Source organism: Canis lupus, chromosome 3, assembly GCF_048164855.1.
Source record: "Canis lupus baileyi chromosome 3, mCanLup2.hap1, whole genome shotgun sequence".
Classification (NCBI taxonomy): domain Eukaryota; kingdom Metazoa; phylum Chordata; class Mammalia; order Carnivora; family Canidae; genus Canis; species Canis lupus.
In genome coordinates this window covers 20084138-20104032 of record NC_132840.1, presented here as the reverse complement: position 1 = coordinate 20104032, position 19895 = coordinate 20084138, and the positions used below count along the sequence as shown (strand labels likewise).

General features: G+C 43.6%; 1 protein-coding gene across 3 annotated transcripts in view; it reads right to left on the bottom strand.

Moving 5' to 3' along the window:
* Positions 1-19895, bottom strand: part of CDH13 (cadherin 13) — a 1001991-nt gene that overhangs the window by 368075 nt on the left and 614021 nt on the right. For all 3 annotated transcript variants that reach the window (XM_072819442.1, XM_072819439.1, XM_072819441.1), the window contains one exon: positions 14080-14224. In XM_072819442.1, the coding sequence (XP_072675543.1) occupies positions 14080-14224 (145 nt within the window). The remainder of the gene's footprint in view (positions 1-14079; positions 14225-19895) is intronic.

Genomic DNA, 19895 nt, shown 5'->3' with positions numbered 1-19895 from the left:
ACCTACAAGGCAAGCTGTGATGGCTTGTTCAAGGAGCAGAGATGTCTGTTTGATGTGGTACCTCAAGGCCAAAGGCAAGAGTAAAGGAGAGGGAACGAGTGAATGTCTTTCACTTACAAACCTTGCTGAAATGAGTCATAAAGACCATAGGGTGGTCGTTTTCAAAAGCTGTCTTTCATTAAAGCTCATACACCCAACAATGACACCTGCCATTATAGAAGTACACTCCAGTTAACACAAGTAAAGGTTTGAGATTACTTCATGAATATATGGATACTGGTGGAAATTTACGAAGGACTATTTAACTTGAACCACTGATAGTTTTCCAGAAACTTGACATGTTAGTGCAAACTGGATTTTTCACCAAAAAACCATTTTTGGGATGCCTGGTGAACAAACTCCTCAGAAAAAGCACTTCTGAGTAAATCTTTTACTTAATCAGTTGGAATCTTTATTGATGGGGATCCCCAAGGGTGACAAACATAAAAGCAGATGGCAAGTAGATGGGCCATAAATGCATGCAAAACAGGGAGGGGCCATTCTTGAGAGGCCGTCATATATTTGGCCTTGCTGCCGTATACTTACATGTGTTATCTAATTCAGTTCTTATAACAAAACTTCCAGATAAGTAGAGCTCAGGTACGCTTTATGTAAGGGACACATTTTTGAATACCTCAAATAATTGAAAATTTGCATAATTCGAGAGTAATCTTGACAAAGAATGGTATGTATTCATCTCTATAAGTTAAGGCAGCACCAACTGTGTTAAAAGCAGATTTATTTAAAAACTGAGCTGTCTTTGGCAATAAAAGGGAACGAAATATTGATACATGCTCCATACAACACAGATGCACAGATGTAAACATGATGCCGTGTGGAAGAAGCCAACATACCACGTATTGCATGAGCCCATTTACATGAAATGCCCAGAACAGGAAAATCTATAAAGGCAAAAAAGTAGATCTGTGATTTCCTAGGGCTGGGGAGTTTGGGGAGGAGATGAGAAATGACTTCTAATAAGTAGAGTGCTTCCCTTGGGGATGATGGAAGTGGTTCTAAATTTGTGCACAAATGAGATTTAAAAAATATTTCCATGCTGCATCATTTCAAATTTGCTTAATTCAAACTCATACAAGATGCTGCCACCGTGGATTCTTACCAATGCAAAAGAAGGAACTAGACACTCAAATTCACACAGCTGAAAGAGAAAGAGCCAGGATTGGAATTTGGCTTCACTGGTTGGCAGAGTTCTTCTCTCCCCTGCAAGATGCTAGGTAACAGCACCATGTTCTACCATCGGGGAAAAAAAGTGGTTGGTAGTGGCTAATATTTATGACATATGTAGTATTTATTTTGTTAGGATGGTGCTCAAGGCTTGATATTTATTTTCTCATTGAACAGCTCCCCTTTGAGGGCACTATCATTATCCTCATTTTGCAGAGGAGTTACCCAAAGCTCAGAGAGGTAAAATAGCATGTTCGAGGGCTCTCAATTAGTAGTGGAAATGTGACTGAAAACCAGATCTTCTGAACACAGGAGTCAGTGGTCTCAACCTCTGTGGGGCACTCTTGTTAGAACATATTGATCTCCCATATGGACTGACAGGCACATCCTCATGATGCATTTCCAGTTGACTCACTGGCAAGCAAAAAATACTAATATTCTCTGAAAATCTTCTAGAGCTCTCTTAACATTCCTGTATCCTTCCCTTCTCTCCCTAGTCCTTGGAATGAGGACATGAGACCAGCACAGTGATGTAAATGGCAGCGACATGATCATGTGCATTATTGGAGTATTTTGGGACCATCAGGGCTGGACTCAGATCTGAAATTACAGTGATAAGAGAAAATCAAAACCACTATGCTAATGAAGTTTCCATCATGGGGCACTGAGTATGTTTTTAATCTAATAAAATATACCTCATGACAGAGACCTCAGAATGCTTTCTGAAAAGAACTCTGAGATAATAGAGTTAGGAGACAAAGACTATTTTCGTCCCAATAAAGACTCAATTTTCTAATTACCATACAAAAACCGGTGGCATGAAATACACAGAGAGGAGTAAGTGGGTTCAAATGTCTCGGGCAGGATAGCATAGCAGTTAAAAAGCATCATGTGGAGTCAAATTGTCTGGGCTGTAATTCTTATTGGTTGAGTGACACTGTATATGTCAGCTGTTATTAGATTTGGTGACCAATACAGGGAAGCCAACATAACAGTGAACTAAATGAGACAGAAGTTCATTACTGTCTCATTTGAAATAATTCTGGAGCAGGCTAGTGTAACATTCCATGGGCAACAGAATCCTGTCTCTGTCTTTCATCATGTTTTCCATCCTCAAAGCCACTCTATGAAGCACAGGGGCTGCCTGAGGTCTAGCCTCCATAGCCTCATTCCAGGCAGGATAAAAAAGCCCTCTTCCCAGCTCCCGTGGCTCCCAGCTCCTTCTGGGAGCAAAACAAAACACCCTGCTTGTAGCTCACTGGCTGGCACGTCATCACACCACCACACCTAGCTCTGAGGGAGCTTGGCCAGTAGAGTTTTCACATGGACACGCTGCTGCTGTCAGACACTGGGGTCTGTTACTCACACAGAGTGGAATGGGTATTGAGGGAGAGGTCTCTGCTGTCCTGGAAAAATTGTTTCCTAATCTCTCTAAGTTTTGGTGTCCTCATTGGCAGTATGAGATGATCATGCATCTGCTTCATGGGATCATATGAAATGAGTCAGTGGGATAATGCTCAGGAAGCCCTTGGCACAGGTCCCAGCCCAGGGTCTCCCACAAGCCGTGGTCAGTGTGCACTGCAGCTACATGCTACCAAATCTTTCTTAGAGGAATAGACTCTGGCCATCGCTCATCCTGGGCACTAACCAATGCCTACAATCCTCCAGATTCCAGATGTGGTCTTCATAACCAAAATTCTTCATTTTCTCCTATTAGGGCAGGGTTTCTTAACTTGGGCACTGTTGACATCTTGAGCCAAATCATCCTTCATCGTGGGGGCTGTCCTGTATGTTGTAGGATATTTAGCAGCACCCCTGGCCCCTACCTCCTGGATGCCTGTTGTACCCTCCCCTCCCCCAGTGTGGCAACCAGAAGTGTCCGAGGGGATGGGCTGGGGGAGGGCAAATCATCTGCAGCTGAAACACTGCCCTATGGTGTCTGAATCCACACCATGTATGTCTTTGACAGCAATGGCATAGGTCTCTTGGATTATCTGTTTTAAGTGCATGGGTCAACGTTTCAAGTTAAAACTTGTCAAACACACTTTCCTAAACTAGTGAAAGTCTAAGCAGCCATCCTAGGATGATGTATCACACACAGAAAGAACCTGGCCAACTTAGTTTCCTATATGTAAGTTACTATTTAAGCCTTCGCCTCTAACCCTGGCTTAGGACTTTGGTGGGAGCCAACAAGCACAGAACCTCCTCAGCAGAGAAGGAGGGGGTCAGATTGCAGACGCAAGAAGGGAAGCAGAGGGATGGCTGGTGAGCAGCTCACCGAGTCTGATTTTGAGGCGGGGAGCAGGTCCTCTATCACTCTGTAGACACCTTTCTTAAAAACAAAGAAGCCAACCACAGAAACATGATCATTGCCCTGTCCTCCTCACCAAGAGGGTCTCCAGGTTAGCAGCCACTTCTAACCACAAACCTAACAGATAAAAACTGGCATGTGGAACACAAGTGGAAAACCAGAGCGAGAAGAAAACATTGAAAATCCCCCAAACCAAACTTTTGAGAAATCTTTGAAAAGAGCCAGTCTTCTGAATGATAAAATAGCTTTGGGTACTATGCTGGGCTTGAAAAAAAAAATGCAGTCATAATTACAGCAAGAAAGCTGTAAGTCTATTAAAATTTTTTCTTTGATACTGAAAAACTCAATTCATGACCTATATTTTATAAAACATATACTTGAAAGGGATTTTATATGCCCTCTTCCCGGCGAGCTTAGAATATTGAATCTCTCCCATTTACTTATGAAGGGAGGTGGTTCTATACATAAATTACTCAGGGCTTCTCTTAGCATACTGTCCATATATTACGGCGAAGGGATTCAACAGTATTTGTATAGATAGATGGAGACAGCACTCTGCACTCTGCCCTCCGAAGGGATGGTATTCTTAGCACAACGGTGCTGCAGTAAAAGCTGGTTTATCAAGCTCTCTGCTGATTATAAATCTTTTCTAACCGACATTTGTAGACTATCTTGATTGATGGTCTGGCATGCCTTATGAATCTTCGAGAAGGGTCCTCCTTGAGTCTCTGCCAAACTACCGCTAGGGGGAGGATCTGGCTGTTTGAGAAGGCCACCACTCGTAACTAAGGGCTGTGTCAGTTCCCTGACCAGCTAAGCTATAATAAAATGACATTCCCTCTTCCCTCTTTCTCCTTCATCTACACACACACACACACACATACACACACACACAATATATATGCATACAGACGCCCACATGTACATATAAGAAAATGTTCTCCAGACCCCAGGTGGCAGATCTGAACTGATCTTAACATTTTCCTAGATGAAGTGGTTCAAGGACAGTGGGTATTATAGATGGAAAGGAGATGAAAGGACGCAGGAGTTACTGGGAATGTGAATCCCAGCTTTATCTCCCATTAGCTGTGTGACTTTGGGGAAGTAACCTAACCTCCCTGAGCTTCTCTTTCCTCAACTATAAAAAGAATTGCAAGGATTTCATTGAGAGAGAGGTATAGAACCTAGACCAATACCCAGTACTAGAAAAATTAAACTGGTCACTACCACTGTTTCAATAGCTGGGGCAGGCACTATCGTCCCTGCTCCTCACTCCTATTGAGAGCCTCCCAGGGGCTCCTGCCTTTCCCCTGTGCAGCAGGCTGTATTTATTGTCTGCTTTCCTTTAGTCTGCAGACTCTGTGGAGTCAGGGTCTGTGTCTGTTTTCTGCAACGTCCTCATCCAACTTCATCCTTCCTGAGCAGCAGCATATTCTCATACCTAACAGGCACTCCAGAGATATTTGTTGAAGTAATGAATAAATCGCCAATAAAGACAACGTTTATTTACAAATCAAATAAAAAGGGAAGCTTCAGGTGATTCATATTTTCTGCCATTTGGGCCTATTTGTTCTTGCATGAAATGTACTGAGTGGCTACCATGTGTCTGGAACTCTGCTAAATGCAGAAAATTGAGAATGAAGAGAAGATAATCTGGTCCCCCTGCTCCACAGCTTATGCCTTAGAAAGAAAACTAAAGGCAAAATCTAGTTTGTACTTGTGGAAAATTTATAAAACTGTTAAGGTTTACAGTATTACCATAATTCCATATGGATAGCATCGGCTACAGTAATCCAGTACCAGAAAATAAGTCAACATTTAGTATTCCCCCATCCACCATGGGTTCACCACAAAATCTTACATGACCTCTTCTCTCCACCTCCACTGTTCCTACCCCATCCAGGCCTCTGACACCCTCGATCCTGGAAGGCTGAAGTGGCCCTGGCTGCCCGACTACCGTTCTACACAGATGAGCTCAAGTCCTCTTTGAACAGTAAAATCAAATTTTACCACTGTCCTCCTTAAATCCCCCAAGGTCTTCCTACTAAATTTAAAATATAGGGGATCCCTGGGTGGCGCAGCGGTTTGGCGCCTGCCTTTGGCCCAGGGCGCGATCCTGGAGACCCGGGATCGAATCCCACGTCGGGCTCCCGGTGCATGGAGCCTGCTTCTCCCTCTGCCTGTGTCTCTGCCTCATTCTCTCTCTCTCTCTCTGTGACTATCACAAATAAATAAAAATTAAAAAAATAAAATAAAATATAATATAATAAAAACTTACAGACCTCTAACCCAGGGTGCTGACAAACTTTTCTGTAGAGGGCAAAGTAAAAAATAGATGTATTTATTTTTAAAAGATTTTAAAATATTTTAAATATATATTTCATTTTTAAAAAATATATCGTAGTTAGGTTATGTATATATTTGGCTTTGGGGGACACATAATCTGTGTTCTAACTATTTAGGTCTAATGGCAGCTCATGAAAACAGCCATAGTCAAAGGCTTAAATGAATTGGCATGGCTGTGTTTCAATAAAACTTCATTAACTTTCTTTAACAAAATAAAACAAAACAGGCAGTGGGACAGCTTTGGCCCAAGGTTGGTTAACTTCTGTTCTGATCTTATGCTTCCCTGTCTCCTTGAACTCACCTGCCACTCTTCTTGCTGACATCCTTCTACCACGCTGGCCTCTACTCTGTCCCTCTGTTTTGCTTGCCTTTGCACTTTCTGATCCCTCTGACTGGAACATGCTGGCCCCATACCTTTACAATGGTGGGCTCTTTTATTCTCAGTGGTTTTAGCTTAAATGTCACCTCCTTAGAGAGGTTTTTCTCGGGATCCCTGGGTGGCGCAGCGGTTTAGCGCCTGCCTTTGGCCCAGGGCGCGATCCTGGAGACCCGGGATCGAATCCCACGTCGGGCTCCCGGTGCATGGAGCCTGCTTCTCCCTCTGCCTGTGTCTCTGCCTCTCTCTCTCTCTCTCTCTCTCTCTCTCTCTGTGACTATCATAAATAAATAAAAATTTTTAAAAAAAGAGAGGTCTTTCTTGACCTCACTTCATTCTATCACATCACCTTGTCTTATTTTTTTTAAGTTTTTTTTTTAAAGATTTTATGTATTTATTCATGAGAGACAGAGAGAGATTGAGAGGCAGAAACACAGGCAGAGGGAGAAGCAGGCTCCATGCAGGGGGCCCGACATGGGACTCGATCCCGGGTCTCCAGGATCACACCCTGGGCTGAAGGGTGCGCTAAACTGCTGGGCCACCCGGGCTGCCCCACCTTGTCTTATTTTATCCAAATTACTTAAATTATCTTTTTTCATTGTTAATTATTGTTCTGTTCCCAGTAAAATGCAAATGTCTTAAGAGTTGAGCCCTAAATAGTCTTGGCCATTGCCATATCTCTAGCACCTAGAACATTCTCTGATTCATAGAAGCTGCCCAATAAATATTTGTTGAATGGTTTAGCTGAACGAAGTGGTCAACTGGAACTGATTTGAAGTAGAAGTTTCTCTGAAATTATAACTCTTTCATGCCCTTGTGGATATGCTACTGGGCTTTACTCCTCTGTGGCACTAAACATTCCTGGGCAATTCAGAGTGGATCCCTTAGTTTGAGGGATGCATTTCAAGGCTTTGGTGTCTGCCATGCTCTCTGCCATAAGAACTCATGAACTTTCTCATTTTTATCTTGCAGTTGCTCAACTGTCACCCAATTTACATTTTGGCTAAGAACACCCACGAGATTTATTCTTTCAAAAGTTATGGAATAATCACTAAGTTTCTGAAGCTATTGATGCTTCTTTTCCCCTCCCTCCACTTTAAAGTATTATTTCATTTTGATTATTCATTAATTATTTTATTTTTCACTATTTGATGTCATAAATCCTCTTCCTCCCACATGTAGAGTGGTAGAGGGATGACTCCCAGCTCCAGGCTGAAGTATATCCTATCAATTAGTGCAGCACGGTTGCCAATTGTTTATTTTTAGGAGGAAGTAATCTCCATGACTACAATAGCCATATCTCTCCAGGTCCCAGGTTGTTCTCAGTGCCTAGGAGATCTTACATGAAGGAGGATGAGGATGATGGAGGATTGGCAGTGGGGAGACAGACACACAAGGCTGGCCAGGAACAAGACTTCCTCTTAGAAGAGTGATTCAAGAAACGATGTGTTGTCTGCCTCTTGAATTGGTCTCTCACCCCATGGATTGGTACAGGAAGTTAGGTGGAGAGAGGGCTAGGAATAAAAATGAAAAGAGTTGTTTCCAAAGTTGCCCATACTAAAGATGAGACACAAAGTTTTGTGGTTGGATATCCTTTTAACAGAATAAAGGGGTCCAGGCTTTCACCCGTGTCTCAGAAAGTCTTCTAGTACCACAAACGCTCTAGTGGGCCTGGATCAATGGGTCTAAAATGTGCAGCAATGTCCATCAGAGACGAGATGGGGTATAAAGGAGAGGAAATTGGTGGCTGTGACAAGGTTGCTGATTGGCTTGGTTTGGAGCCCCCTGTAAGACATCACCTGGGGTCCCCAGGCATGGTTAGCAGCAACCTGGCAGAGATTCAGTCTCTTGAGCAGCTAGCAAGCTTCAGATAACTCAACACTTTTGATATGCTTTATTCCTGAAATTTTCCCTTTGGGAAGAGGTCTCTGATTGGATTATGTAACTCATAAATTTTGTTTTAGGGTCAACCGCCCTGGAGTGATCTGTACCATAATTCAAGTGCCGCCTAATACAAACTGAATGGCACTGCAGCACATTAATGACATCTGTTCTTGGGCACCTCCCTTCAGCTAAGACTCTAATGATGACCCAGGGAGAAGAACAGGATCCACAATTTTAGTCCTCTTCTTGATCACAGAATCCAGGGAGGGTTTCAGAGCCTGGCAGTTCATGACCTATTGATAGAGCAAGAGAATTGGCCACAAAGGCTTGGAGATGTTAGGTACAATCCAGAAAAAAAAAAAACAAAAAAAAAACAAACAAACCAAAAAACCCCCAAAAATGTCCACCAGTATGTTCAAATGTGAATGGAAAGACTATTGTATCCTTAAGCATGAGCTTGGCCAAGATGCAGATGTGATCCTTTGATCAGAAGCCTCACCCCGACATCCACTGAAATGTAATAAGCACATCCTCTATCCTGCCAGTCCCACATGAATGGGTTTATCCTAAAGATTGACACACACATAGGAGGAGACGTGTTCTCTCCTGTAGATCTGATTGTAAGTATGGAAAAGTGAAAAAACTTAAATCAATATAGGATGGCTAACTAGATGATGGCAGATCCAGACACTAGCTGTTTAAAACAATGATGTAGCTTGACATTTATTGATTTACAAAAAAGTCCATACGACCCTGTAGAGTGAAGAAAGCGAGTTACAGAAAGGAACATACAGCTCCGTTTCTATCAAATTGTGTAGAGCATCCCTGGGTGGAGACATGCCCAGACACAGCCCTGCAACTATATGCACCAAGATGGCGACTGTTGTTTTCTCTGGATGGTGAGATTTGAGGGTGATTGGATTTTTTTTTAACTTAAAAAAGATGAACAGAAGCTGAATTGATTTATTTTTAAAAGAAAAACTTCTACTTAGGAAACAAGCAAAAAACCAAATAGTCATGTGCCCAACATTCCAGAGCCCAGAGGATTGGCTGGGATGGTTGAGAATGGAAGAACCTTCCACATGAAAGTCCAAAAGTACCAGTGAAGGAGAACTGGACAGTCTGGTGGACAGAGAAGCCACACTGCAGGAACCATGACAAGTGAACAGGAGGCCACGAGCAGCTTTATGACCAGGTCATACCAACCACCTGAGGGTTTGTGCTGCGCTAGGCCTCAGATATCAACTATCACATATCAAAACCATGTAGCCAGAGCTGCTTTGGAAAATAGCAAGTACCAGGCAGAGCTGAGGTCTCAGGACAGCCTCTTGTCACAAAGGCCTATTGATTGGAAGTTTTTCCTCATGTCTGTCATGGTAGAATTTTTTTAAAAATGGACGTACTGAGTCTTGAATAACAGAAACTCAGGTGGATCCCAGAGGGGGAAAAAAAAAAACTACAAAAGCCCTACCCTCCTGACAGCATCTCTTCAAGGAAGCTGGACTGCACCTGCTGGGATAAAGATCATGTGGCTGCATTGTAGCGCTCCCCACATTTCAATTGTCACCAGTCTCCCTGCTTGGCTATGCAAACCAGGAGGGAATGAACACTGGCTGACAGGTCCTCAGCTGCCCCCTCAGAGCTCAGAATAGTGCTGGCACAGAGTAGGTGCTCAGTCATGATACTGGTTGGATAAAAACAGGGAGCACGAGAGGAAGCCAAAGACGGCAAGAGCACCTGTGTGCTCAGAAGTCCAAAGAGGATTTAGCCGCTCATCTCTACTCCTCTCCAGCTGCTCAAGAAGTGTCAGCACACCTGTCAGCAACAGGCATCTCTCTTAGGAGTCAGAATATGCACCTCCAGGTCCTGATCCCTATTTAAAGAGAAGGGTCGGGGCACCTGTGTGGTGTGGTTGGTTAAGGGTCAGACTCTTGGTTTTGGCTCTGGTCATGATCTCAGAGTCATGAGATTGAGCCCCATGTCACCCTTCCCTTCCCTGTAGCACTCCTCATCTGGTATCCTCACCTCCCAGGTAAACCACATGCCCTCAGCCCTCACCTCAGCCCTCATCTCATGGTTAGCCCTGCTCATAGGTGCCCAGAAGACTAGCAGTGGCAAGACACTGGGGAGTTGGTGCCAGTAGGCACTGCGGGGCCCTGGCATGTGTGCTCTCCAGGAACTACAAGGGTCCCAGGCCTCTATCCCTAATCATGAGGTCCAGGCATGCCTTGCACATTCAGAAAACACCAGACCCACACAGAGCTCTGGCTGGCCCCAGAGAGCATCCAGGGCCGGGGCTTGGGTCCCATAAATCAATGCCTTGTGACTCCATAAAAGGAATAGCTCATAATTTGCGAAGTTCAAAGACCATTATTTGCTGTTGATCTTCCCTCATCCAGTACTGATTCCCCAAAACAATACCCTGGAGTTTAGTGCTGAGCCACTGGAAATGGTCTCCTGTCTGCACACACAGATAAATATGGGTGACCTTACTCCATGATGGATTGGTGCTGATGGCATATCCAGGTACACTGGAACATGAAAATGATGCTCGGTTTGTTGGGAGATGAATGTTCCTTCACACAAACTGCCTGTCTTTTTGCCTTACCTCCCCCAAATGGTATGCTGCAGGAATAATAATAATAACAGGTGGCATTAAGGATGCACTAGCATCTCTTGAACCTTTGTTCTGTTGTATGTGCTGAGTGAAGCACTGTCTCATTTAATCCTTGCGTACAGTTCTTTAGGGCAGGTACTATCATGCACCCAGTTCATTTGCAGACAAGGTAACTGAGGCTTCTAGAAGGTTCAGTAAGCTGCCCAATGTCTCAATGGGTCAAGGAGCTGAGTGGAGCATCACACCAGCTTTGGGCCACAGTGCCATGCTCAAGACTAGCTCCACAGTTTGGGGGCACTCAGTGCAAAAGGAAAATGCAGGGGCCCTTGTTCAATACCTATTAAGAGTTTTAAGGTGGTGATGGCAGAGGCTAATACCAAACATTGGGCCCTTCTGAGTGTGGGGCCCTGCGAGGCTGTGCAGGTCACACCTCACCAAGCTGGCCCTGATGACTTGAACTCAGAAGAAAGCAATGTGAGTGACAGCAAGGCCTACATGTAACACTGTTCGATGCCAGAGACTGAGCAACAGTACACATTTTGCCAGAAGTGATTCGATGAGCTGGACGTTTGGTCAGAAGAGCTCTTTACTTTCCGTTAGGAGCTCCACCAGTTCCTCTGATAGAGCAAATGCTTTCCCTCCAGCTAGGACTGCAAAGAAGGGGAGGAGGGTGAAGGGTGAAGAAGGGGAGGGATAGTGGCTAACTCCATACATGTATGTATGTGGGAAAGAGCCCGCACCTCGAGCCAGAGACATGGGCACAGATTCTCACTCACCCACCAGCTGCGAGACTTTGCACAAGTGTCTGGATCTCTTTGAGGTTCACTTTTCTTACATATATGATGGGGTAATGGTACCCCAATGGAGTGGTAATGACTCCTCAGGGCAGGGAATGGTGTAGTGGTGGAAAGGACACAATGTCATAAAGATCTTGGCACACGCTAAGTGCCCAACTCCACGGTATTGTAGTTTGATGGCTGTTTTCACCATGAAGTTTGTGGGACGCTTGAAAGAGCACATGATTTGAAGGTAGATGATACAGATGGAGCCCTGCCCCCCATCTGTTCTCGATGAGAAAGGGGCAAAGTCACTGAGCTCTTCCCGGGATCAGCATCCCCTTCTGTAAAATGGATCCACTCCAGTGTTTATGATACCTAGGATTCCACCCGGCACAAAGGAGCAGGGCATTACTGAAGTAGGAGAGGCCATCATTCCCATAGCTGATCAGGGTTCATTGGTCCAACTTGTAAATGGTTTAGGTTGGAAATTCTACCCTCACCGAGGCTTCAGGGGTCATTATGCCTGAGATCCCTTAGAAGGTGCTAGGTGACCTAAGCAGGTTTTATCCTAAAAGTTTCCCACAGCGTTTCCACATTCTTGACCTCAAAGTTGAATGAATCTATTTCAATTCCTGCTTTATAGCCAGACCCAGAGGAGCTGGAAAAAAACAACGATTCAGGCCAAATTCTGCGTAGCTGAAAGAAGCCACACAGATACCCGAGTCTTTATGTATTTTTATAGGATAATACCAATCATAAATAAAAGTTGGAGGTGGTTTATGTTTTGCTGGAGATCCGTCCACCCTAACCGAATTACTTTGTGCTTTAAGAAATTCAGTGTACATAAAGGATTCCATTTTTCTTTGAAAATGTGACATGTATATAAAGCAATAAAATTTGAAATTCTTTCTGAAACTTTAAGGAAGGGCACAGTGGGAGGAAAACTGGACATTGTCTAATCATATACACACATAATATACAAAGACACGCACACGCTCACAGCCGCCTCCGACGTAAGCACTGTCATTTACATTTAGAACACTTTCCTGGCCCGGCTCGAATTCCAGTCACTCACAGACAGGGCCCAGCACCACAGATGGAAACTGGGAATCATTTTCCTGCTCTGCTCAAACTCCAGCTTCTTTAATAGCTTTCCCCATCAGTTCCCCTGACTCGTCCCGCACATCAGCTTGTTTAAGAAGATAATCTGTGAACATCGGACCCAAATTCCAGGGTCTCTCCTACCTACCAGAAGCCCTCCTTCCACCAAAAGCAGCCACGGAGGAGAGGGGCCACGGAAAAGGCCTGCCTGAAAGTGATCTGACCTACCTTCACCTGCCTGCTTCCCATCTTTTCTGGCCTATAGTACTCTTTCACCTCCTGAGCTCCTCCAAACGCCCCCTAGCACCCATGGGCAATCCCAGATCCTTTTTACAGAATGCATTCAAATCCCAGAAGGGAGAGCTAGGCTCCTGTCCCTGGGGAGCTGATGAGGTGCTGGGAGACCCAGCTTCTTGAAGCTGAAGGGAGGTTAGGCACCTTGCATACAATTACTCAAGGGGTGGTCTAGGCAGGTTACCATGACAACGCTCACTGAGCTTCATAGATCTACATGTTATTGATACATCCCATCAATTCGGTGAAGGGGGAAAATAAACCATCAAAGCAGTGCTCAGGCTTCCATCTCCCGCCTGACCAGCCGAATGACTTATTTGTTTGGGCATAATCGAGACACAGCAACAGTGATACTCTTCCTATGGTGCTTCCTCACTCAAATGTATTTTAAAGCTTAAAATCAAAGTCCACTCTCATAATAGGGATTTTTCTACTTTGCTCTTCACTTCCTCAAGCATCCTACTCAGCAGTGACTTCTACTGCCGGTCACAGAATGCTTTTATTAGTATCTCTTGCGCCAAAAAAGAGAGCTCTAAATTCTGCAACCTTCCCTGATAGAAAGGGTAAGTGTGGGAAACAGATAAGAGGAGCTCTGTAGTAACATCACAGTAGGTGCATGTATTTCCAGAGAGAGAAATAAAATGTCTTGCTTTTGGCCCTTTGACTGAAGACAAAAGGTTTCTCCATGCACCTTGTGTAAGGGAAAAAAGTCCTACCTGGTTTTTTTCCCCCCAAAATAGCTCTTAGGAAAAGACAATGATGAAAGGAATAAGTAAGGAGCTTGGAGTAGGGACCTTAATTTTCTTCAAAGCTGTACCACACCACAAAGCTCAACCTTGGGCCCTCGCAAGGGTGAGCTACATATTTACAGTGTCCATCATCAGCCACGCATTAGAGAAACTTAGCTGTTGGCCATCTTTCAAAGGTAGCTTTCGGAGATGAAGCAAGAGATGTTCATAGCCTGCGACACCCCAGTCATGTTCTGAGTTGCAGATTTCCAGCTCTCATTTCTATCCAGGGAGATAACACGGGGGTGTTGAGGCATACGAATGAGTGGGAACAGCAACAAAACTGTCTCTAGAATCCCCAAAGGTCACAGGCTTCCACTTCCCAAGCCATCATGCTAGTGTAAGCCAATCTAACATACCTGTCGGTGATCCTTCCATGACGTGGCCAACGTAGGGGCCTTCCCGAAAGATTGGTCTGTTGTCATTCTGGTCAATCACGATGACTTCCAGAGGAACTGGCCCCTCGAGAGTTTTGCCATTGACATCAGTGGTCTCCACAAATAGCTGTCGGAGCAAAGAGATTGGGGGAGGAAGAAGGCATTAATTCATTACGAAAATTGAAGTCAGGTTCTCTGGAGAAAGTAGGTTATATAAGCAATTTTATGAGCCCTTGGCAATATTCAAACTTCCGTCTCAATGGATAGTCCCTGGAACTAGAATAGAAACTAAACATTATAGAATAAGCGACAAATTTCAATCCATGTTACGTCCCTCTTGGGAAAGGCACAATTAATTCATCAAATCTGCAAAGGAAGTCCAGAAAAGAAAAAGAGAGAGAGAAAACACAATCAGCCACAGTTGAGAAAATGTGCTTACATTGTTTCTGTTTTTTTTCTAACATCATTATGCTTAAAAGAAATGTTATGCTAATAAAAATAATTGACTAAGCAGTTATGAACAGAGTACATTAAGAAATAACTGAAAGTGTTTATGGTAATGTTTAGGAGAAATTCAGGTCAGTAAGTATTTATAGAGAGTCTTCCTGAGGCAAGGAAGGCATTTGTGGGGTCCTGGGTGTGTGCCCCTGGGATTGCCACCCACCAGGCCTATGTAATCTAGGGGGGATTTCATGATCCTACGGAACACATGCATACAGAAGTACCTTCAGATCTCAAGGATGAAGAAAATAATAGCATAAAAAAACAAAACAAAACAAAACCCAGCTATCTTGTTTGTCTTGGAAACAAGGAATTAGCTCATGGCATTTCCAGCGAGTCACAGCAGCCTTATGTTCTTATCTTCTGCACCTGGTTCTGCCTCGGTCTAACTCAGCGGCAGCAGTAACACTGCCCCTTGGATGTGGGTGCTGCTCCCTGCTGTGTTCCTGAAACTCTGGCCCTTGGGGTAAGGGTCCCTGTACTTGGAACCCAGCCCCACTTTTCAGGAGCTATGTGACCCAGAGCCAACCTCTTCCTCTCTCAGTTTTCTCACCTGTACGATGAGGTTAATGAAAAACACCCAGTATTGGGAATAATCAACATTCCCCAGTGCTTACTGGGCTCTCTACTATATAAACTCACTTGGTCTTCAGATGGTAAAACCATTACGAATCATTTGCAAGGAGGGAATGGACGCAAATTAGAGATTAAGTGGTAGGATCTGGATTTAACCTCATGCCATCAGCCTCCAGAACATGTACCTTTAGCCACTATAAACAATGTTTCTAAAGCACTTACTCTATGGCTCTCCCATGATTGGTCTCAAGAATACTAGCTGCTCCTACTGTGGTTATCAGCCCTACTGTCAAAACAAGCCCAAACTAGGAAAATGAAAGAGAAACACTTTTATTACAAATCAGCATGGTCGCCCCCCAACCTGGCGGCATTGCAAACTGGTATCATCCTTCTGGAAAGTAGCATGGGAAAAATCCCAGAAAAGCTATGAAGGGCTCATACACTTTGTTCCTCCTTCTGGATTCCACTGCTGAGTCTATTTGAGTTAGGTTGCACTCCATATATGAAAACATTCACTGTATGTCATTTCATTATTAGAATAATAAATCACCACTGGCATCGCTAAATGCCTCGGGAAAAGGGGAACTGACCGAATGTTTGTCGCAACGCGATAGAATGCAGCGATCGGATAAAATCATTATTCCACCTTGTTGATTGCCTGAGAATATTATGCGTAAATGCACAAAATAGCATGTGAAGCGTGCACGTGTAACGCGTGCGTGTGCAGAGAATTTGAAGGCAGTAAGCACAAATGAAACCAGGTATGCCTGGCTAGAAGAGTATCTTTTCCTCTTTTCCCTTTCACATTAATTCATCCTCTCAGCAGCAAATAAATGGACTGAGCCTTTTAAGATCTACACACAAAGGAGAGCTCACAGAGTGAACTTCTCTACTTTTTCTGCTGGTTTGTTTTTTTGTTTGTTTGTTTAGACGCTAATGAATTCTGCTAAACTAAGGAAAGCAAACAAAAACTTGGGGCAATTTTGTGTCTTTCCAAAATAGCCAAAGACTTGACTTTATCTCAACCAAAAAAACTGTGTCTAGACACCGAATATCTGGGATCTGAGTCCTAAGCTTCCAGTTGGTTTGCATCCCTCCTCTGTCCTCCATTCCCACCCTGGGAGCTATTTTTGAGGAGGCAGCCTTGAGCCAGCCACGTGTTGCTGGGGGTGACCGGATGGTAGACTTGCCCGGGTGCTGCCAAGACCTCAGCATAAACTTGTAAGAGTGCGGCGGGCAGGTGCAGAGACCTCCTGGACCTGCAGCCGCCTCACGCCAGCCTTGTAAGCAAGCCCCCTCGCCTGTTAGCACCGCCACCTGCCCCACCTGCAAAGGTTTGCCTCATTCTCCCCACTCCCCCGGCCCTGCATGCAGTGGGGGATTTGTTTGCAAACTGGAGGGTGAGGAACCCCTCTGATTACCGCAGTTCCCTCCCGGGTCAGCTGGGGTCATGACCTTGGTCATGATCCCAGGATGACCTCCTTCCTGACCCTTCCGCATTGCACAAGCTTTGGGCTGTCTCAGAAGCCACGAGTCGGGTAGAGAGGCCTGGGGTCCCTAGAATCCCCCAATGCACAGTGTGGGAAGTGAGAGCGGCGGACTCCAGGTCCATCTCAATGTAATGGAAAGACAAACAGAAACTAAGGAGGTATAATTGATTAGGATGAATGCAAAACGTGGAGACGAATGTCATAAAACCAGCTATGTACGTATACAACCCGAGAGTGTTTTATGTTACAACACTACCCTGAGGTTGACTCCGGGATCTTTTAGTGGAAAGTAAAATCTTTAAAAATAGCAAAGTGTTCATGGGGCGCCTGGCTGGCTCATTCCGCAGAGCATGTGATCCCTGATCTTGGGGTTGTGAGTTCGAGCCTCAAGTTGAGTGTAGAGACTATTTAAAAATAAAATCTTTAAAAAAAAGTGAAGTGCTCTTAAGGGGCATTTATTAATTTTAAAGTCAGTTTAACAAAAAATGTATTGAGATATTACATGTCAACCCTACCCTGAGGGTTACCTATCCAGCAGTCAACAACACATTCTAGCATGAAGAGATAGATGATAAGCAACGTAAAACATATGAATAAAATAGTTTCAGTTAGAGATCAGGGACATGCAGCGGTAGGAGACATTCGTATATTAAAACTACACTGTCCAATATGGAAGCTGCTAGTTACATGTGGCTATTTAAATTTAAATTAATCAGGAGAAATAAAACAAAAAATCCAAGTCTTTCATTGTGCCAGCCACATTCAGGAGCTCAGTTGCCACCTGTAGCTACCATATTGGACAATGCCCTTGGTGCTCCTGCTTTTCAGGCTTGCAGACCTGGACTAGAATCTACATCATGGACTTTCCTGCCTCTCACCTCTTTGGACTTGGACTGAATCAACAACCAGCTTTTCTGGGTCTCCAGCTTGCAGACGGCAGTTCACAGGACTTCTCAGCCTCCATAACTGTCAATTGCTGACAATAAATCCCTTTGTGTGTGCGTGTGTGTGTGTGTGTGTGTGTGTGTATTTCTCTGGAGAATATGACCAATATAGGCTTCCAGGGTGTCTTCAAACTTTTAATTAATTTAAGTCACCCCATAATGGAGACTTCACAATGGTTTCTCAGCCCTCTTAGGATAAACAGTACATTCATCTACTTTGACAAATCTTATTATTACAATCTGGCCCCAGGCCACTTCTCCAAACTCATTTCATGTCATAAGAGATACCCTTTGTTCCTTATGATCCAACTACGCCAATCTTTTTTTCAATTTTTTTCAACTGACCCCGTTCCTTCCCAGCACATGTAATTCTCCTAGTAAACCTGGACTTCCTACCTGCTGTTCCGCAAGTGTAGACTTCTTACCTGCTGTCCTCGGTTAGCCTCTATTCATCCTTCACATGTCAGCTCCAGTATCACTGGCCAAGAAGATCTTCCCTAACCCCTCCAGACTAACTAGGGTGTCCCTGGCTTACACTCCCGTGGTACTGGTATGCTTTGCTTTATAACATTTTCCATAATATAGCTTGTTTATTTGTATGATAATTCAATTAATGTCTGCCTCTCTGACAGGGCCCACGAAGGCAGAGGTGTCACGAATATTCTTGACTGTTGGCAAATCTTCAAGGCTAAGACCCAGTGCCTGCACATAATAGCCACCTGATCTCATGTTGATTGCATGAAGCTGATTGCATGAAGCAGCAGTACCTCTTTAAGAGACTGGAGTCCAAAGTTTGGCCTCTGCTTGGGCCATCTGTCCTTTCTCTCCATCCCTGGCACATAAGAGCTGATAATCGGTCCTGGATCCATGGACTATATAAGTCTGTTGACTGTGCAGTCTTAATTCATGAATAAGAACCACAGTGGATAACAATACCTAAGTACATTAAATTAATGACTTGCCTTTTAAAGAAGGGAACTACATTTCTTTGGTGTCCCATACATGTCTGAGCTTTTTATGCATTGTCTTATCTGGCTCAAAACAACCTGAAGAAAAACCCACTGCAGTAAAACCCAGAGAAATTCAAGTACTGGTCTAGAATCAAAAGCTAGTGTGTGATCCAGCTGGATCCAAACTTAGGTCTGACTCTAAAATTCGTGCTTTCTTCCACTATGCACCTGCTTGCTAAATGCTCTTTCATGGACTTCTCTCGCATTTTTGTTTCATTCTCTTTCCTATATTACTTACTTAATAGTAAATAGCTTGACATTGATTGCTGTGTTTCATTCTTGCCTCATCCACGGCAAAATTGCCCATGAATTTAGGTATATGATGAGTTTATTATAAATTTTCCCTAAAAAACATGAAAACACATATAAAATACTATAGGCTAATATATAAACTCTCTCTATATAATATAAATATATATAAATATAAATATAAATATAAATATAAATATAATCACTCTGCCAGTTGTGGCAGATTGGGGGATATTACGGTATCAGCCTAGCTACATACAACAAGCTCCCCTGTCAGACTTTCTGGAAATAAAAAAGTTTTCCCTCTTATAAATGTAGCTCTGAAATGACCATGGCAAATAGAATGGAGAGGGGAACGTTGTATGCAAATCACCTCTAACCTATTTAAAGCAAAATTGCTTTATCCAAGAGTGGAGACCTAAAAGTACTGCATGAACATGAGTTAATTCTCCCATTTCAAGGGCATTGTAGATGGGCACCAGGTTTCCACAGAAATACAGAAGCCCATAGAAGTTTTTGTGAAAGGATGCTATTGTGAGTTTATTTATAATACATGACCTGTCAAGGTTGAGAATGGTGGGAGATTTTTAAAAACCAAATTTTTTACCATGGATATAATATTTGTTGTCATCAGAAAGAAAAAGATACAATAAATCCTAACTTACTTGGTTAATGTGAAACTTAAATTGCCCTTATGTTTTATATCTGAATTCTTACATATGTAATTAATACAGTATATTCATTTATTATAGGCCCCTTTGATAAAGACATATGTAGTCCACATGGGTGAATGTACTCATAGCCCAGTCAGATCATAAACAACTCGAAGGCAGGAACAGTGTTATCTAGGTATTCCTTCTATGCATATATAAGTGCCTTGAATAGAGAAAACTCTGATAGGTTTTTTTTGTTTTGTTTTGTTTTATTTTGTTTTGTTCAGAGAGGGAGAGGGGTGGGAGTGGGGAAGAGGGAAAGGGAGAGAGAGAGAGAGAGAATCTTAAGCAAACTCTACACTCAATGCAGAGCCT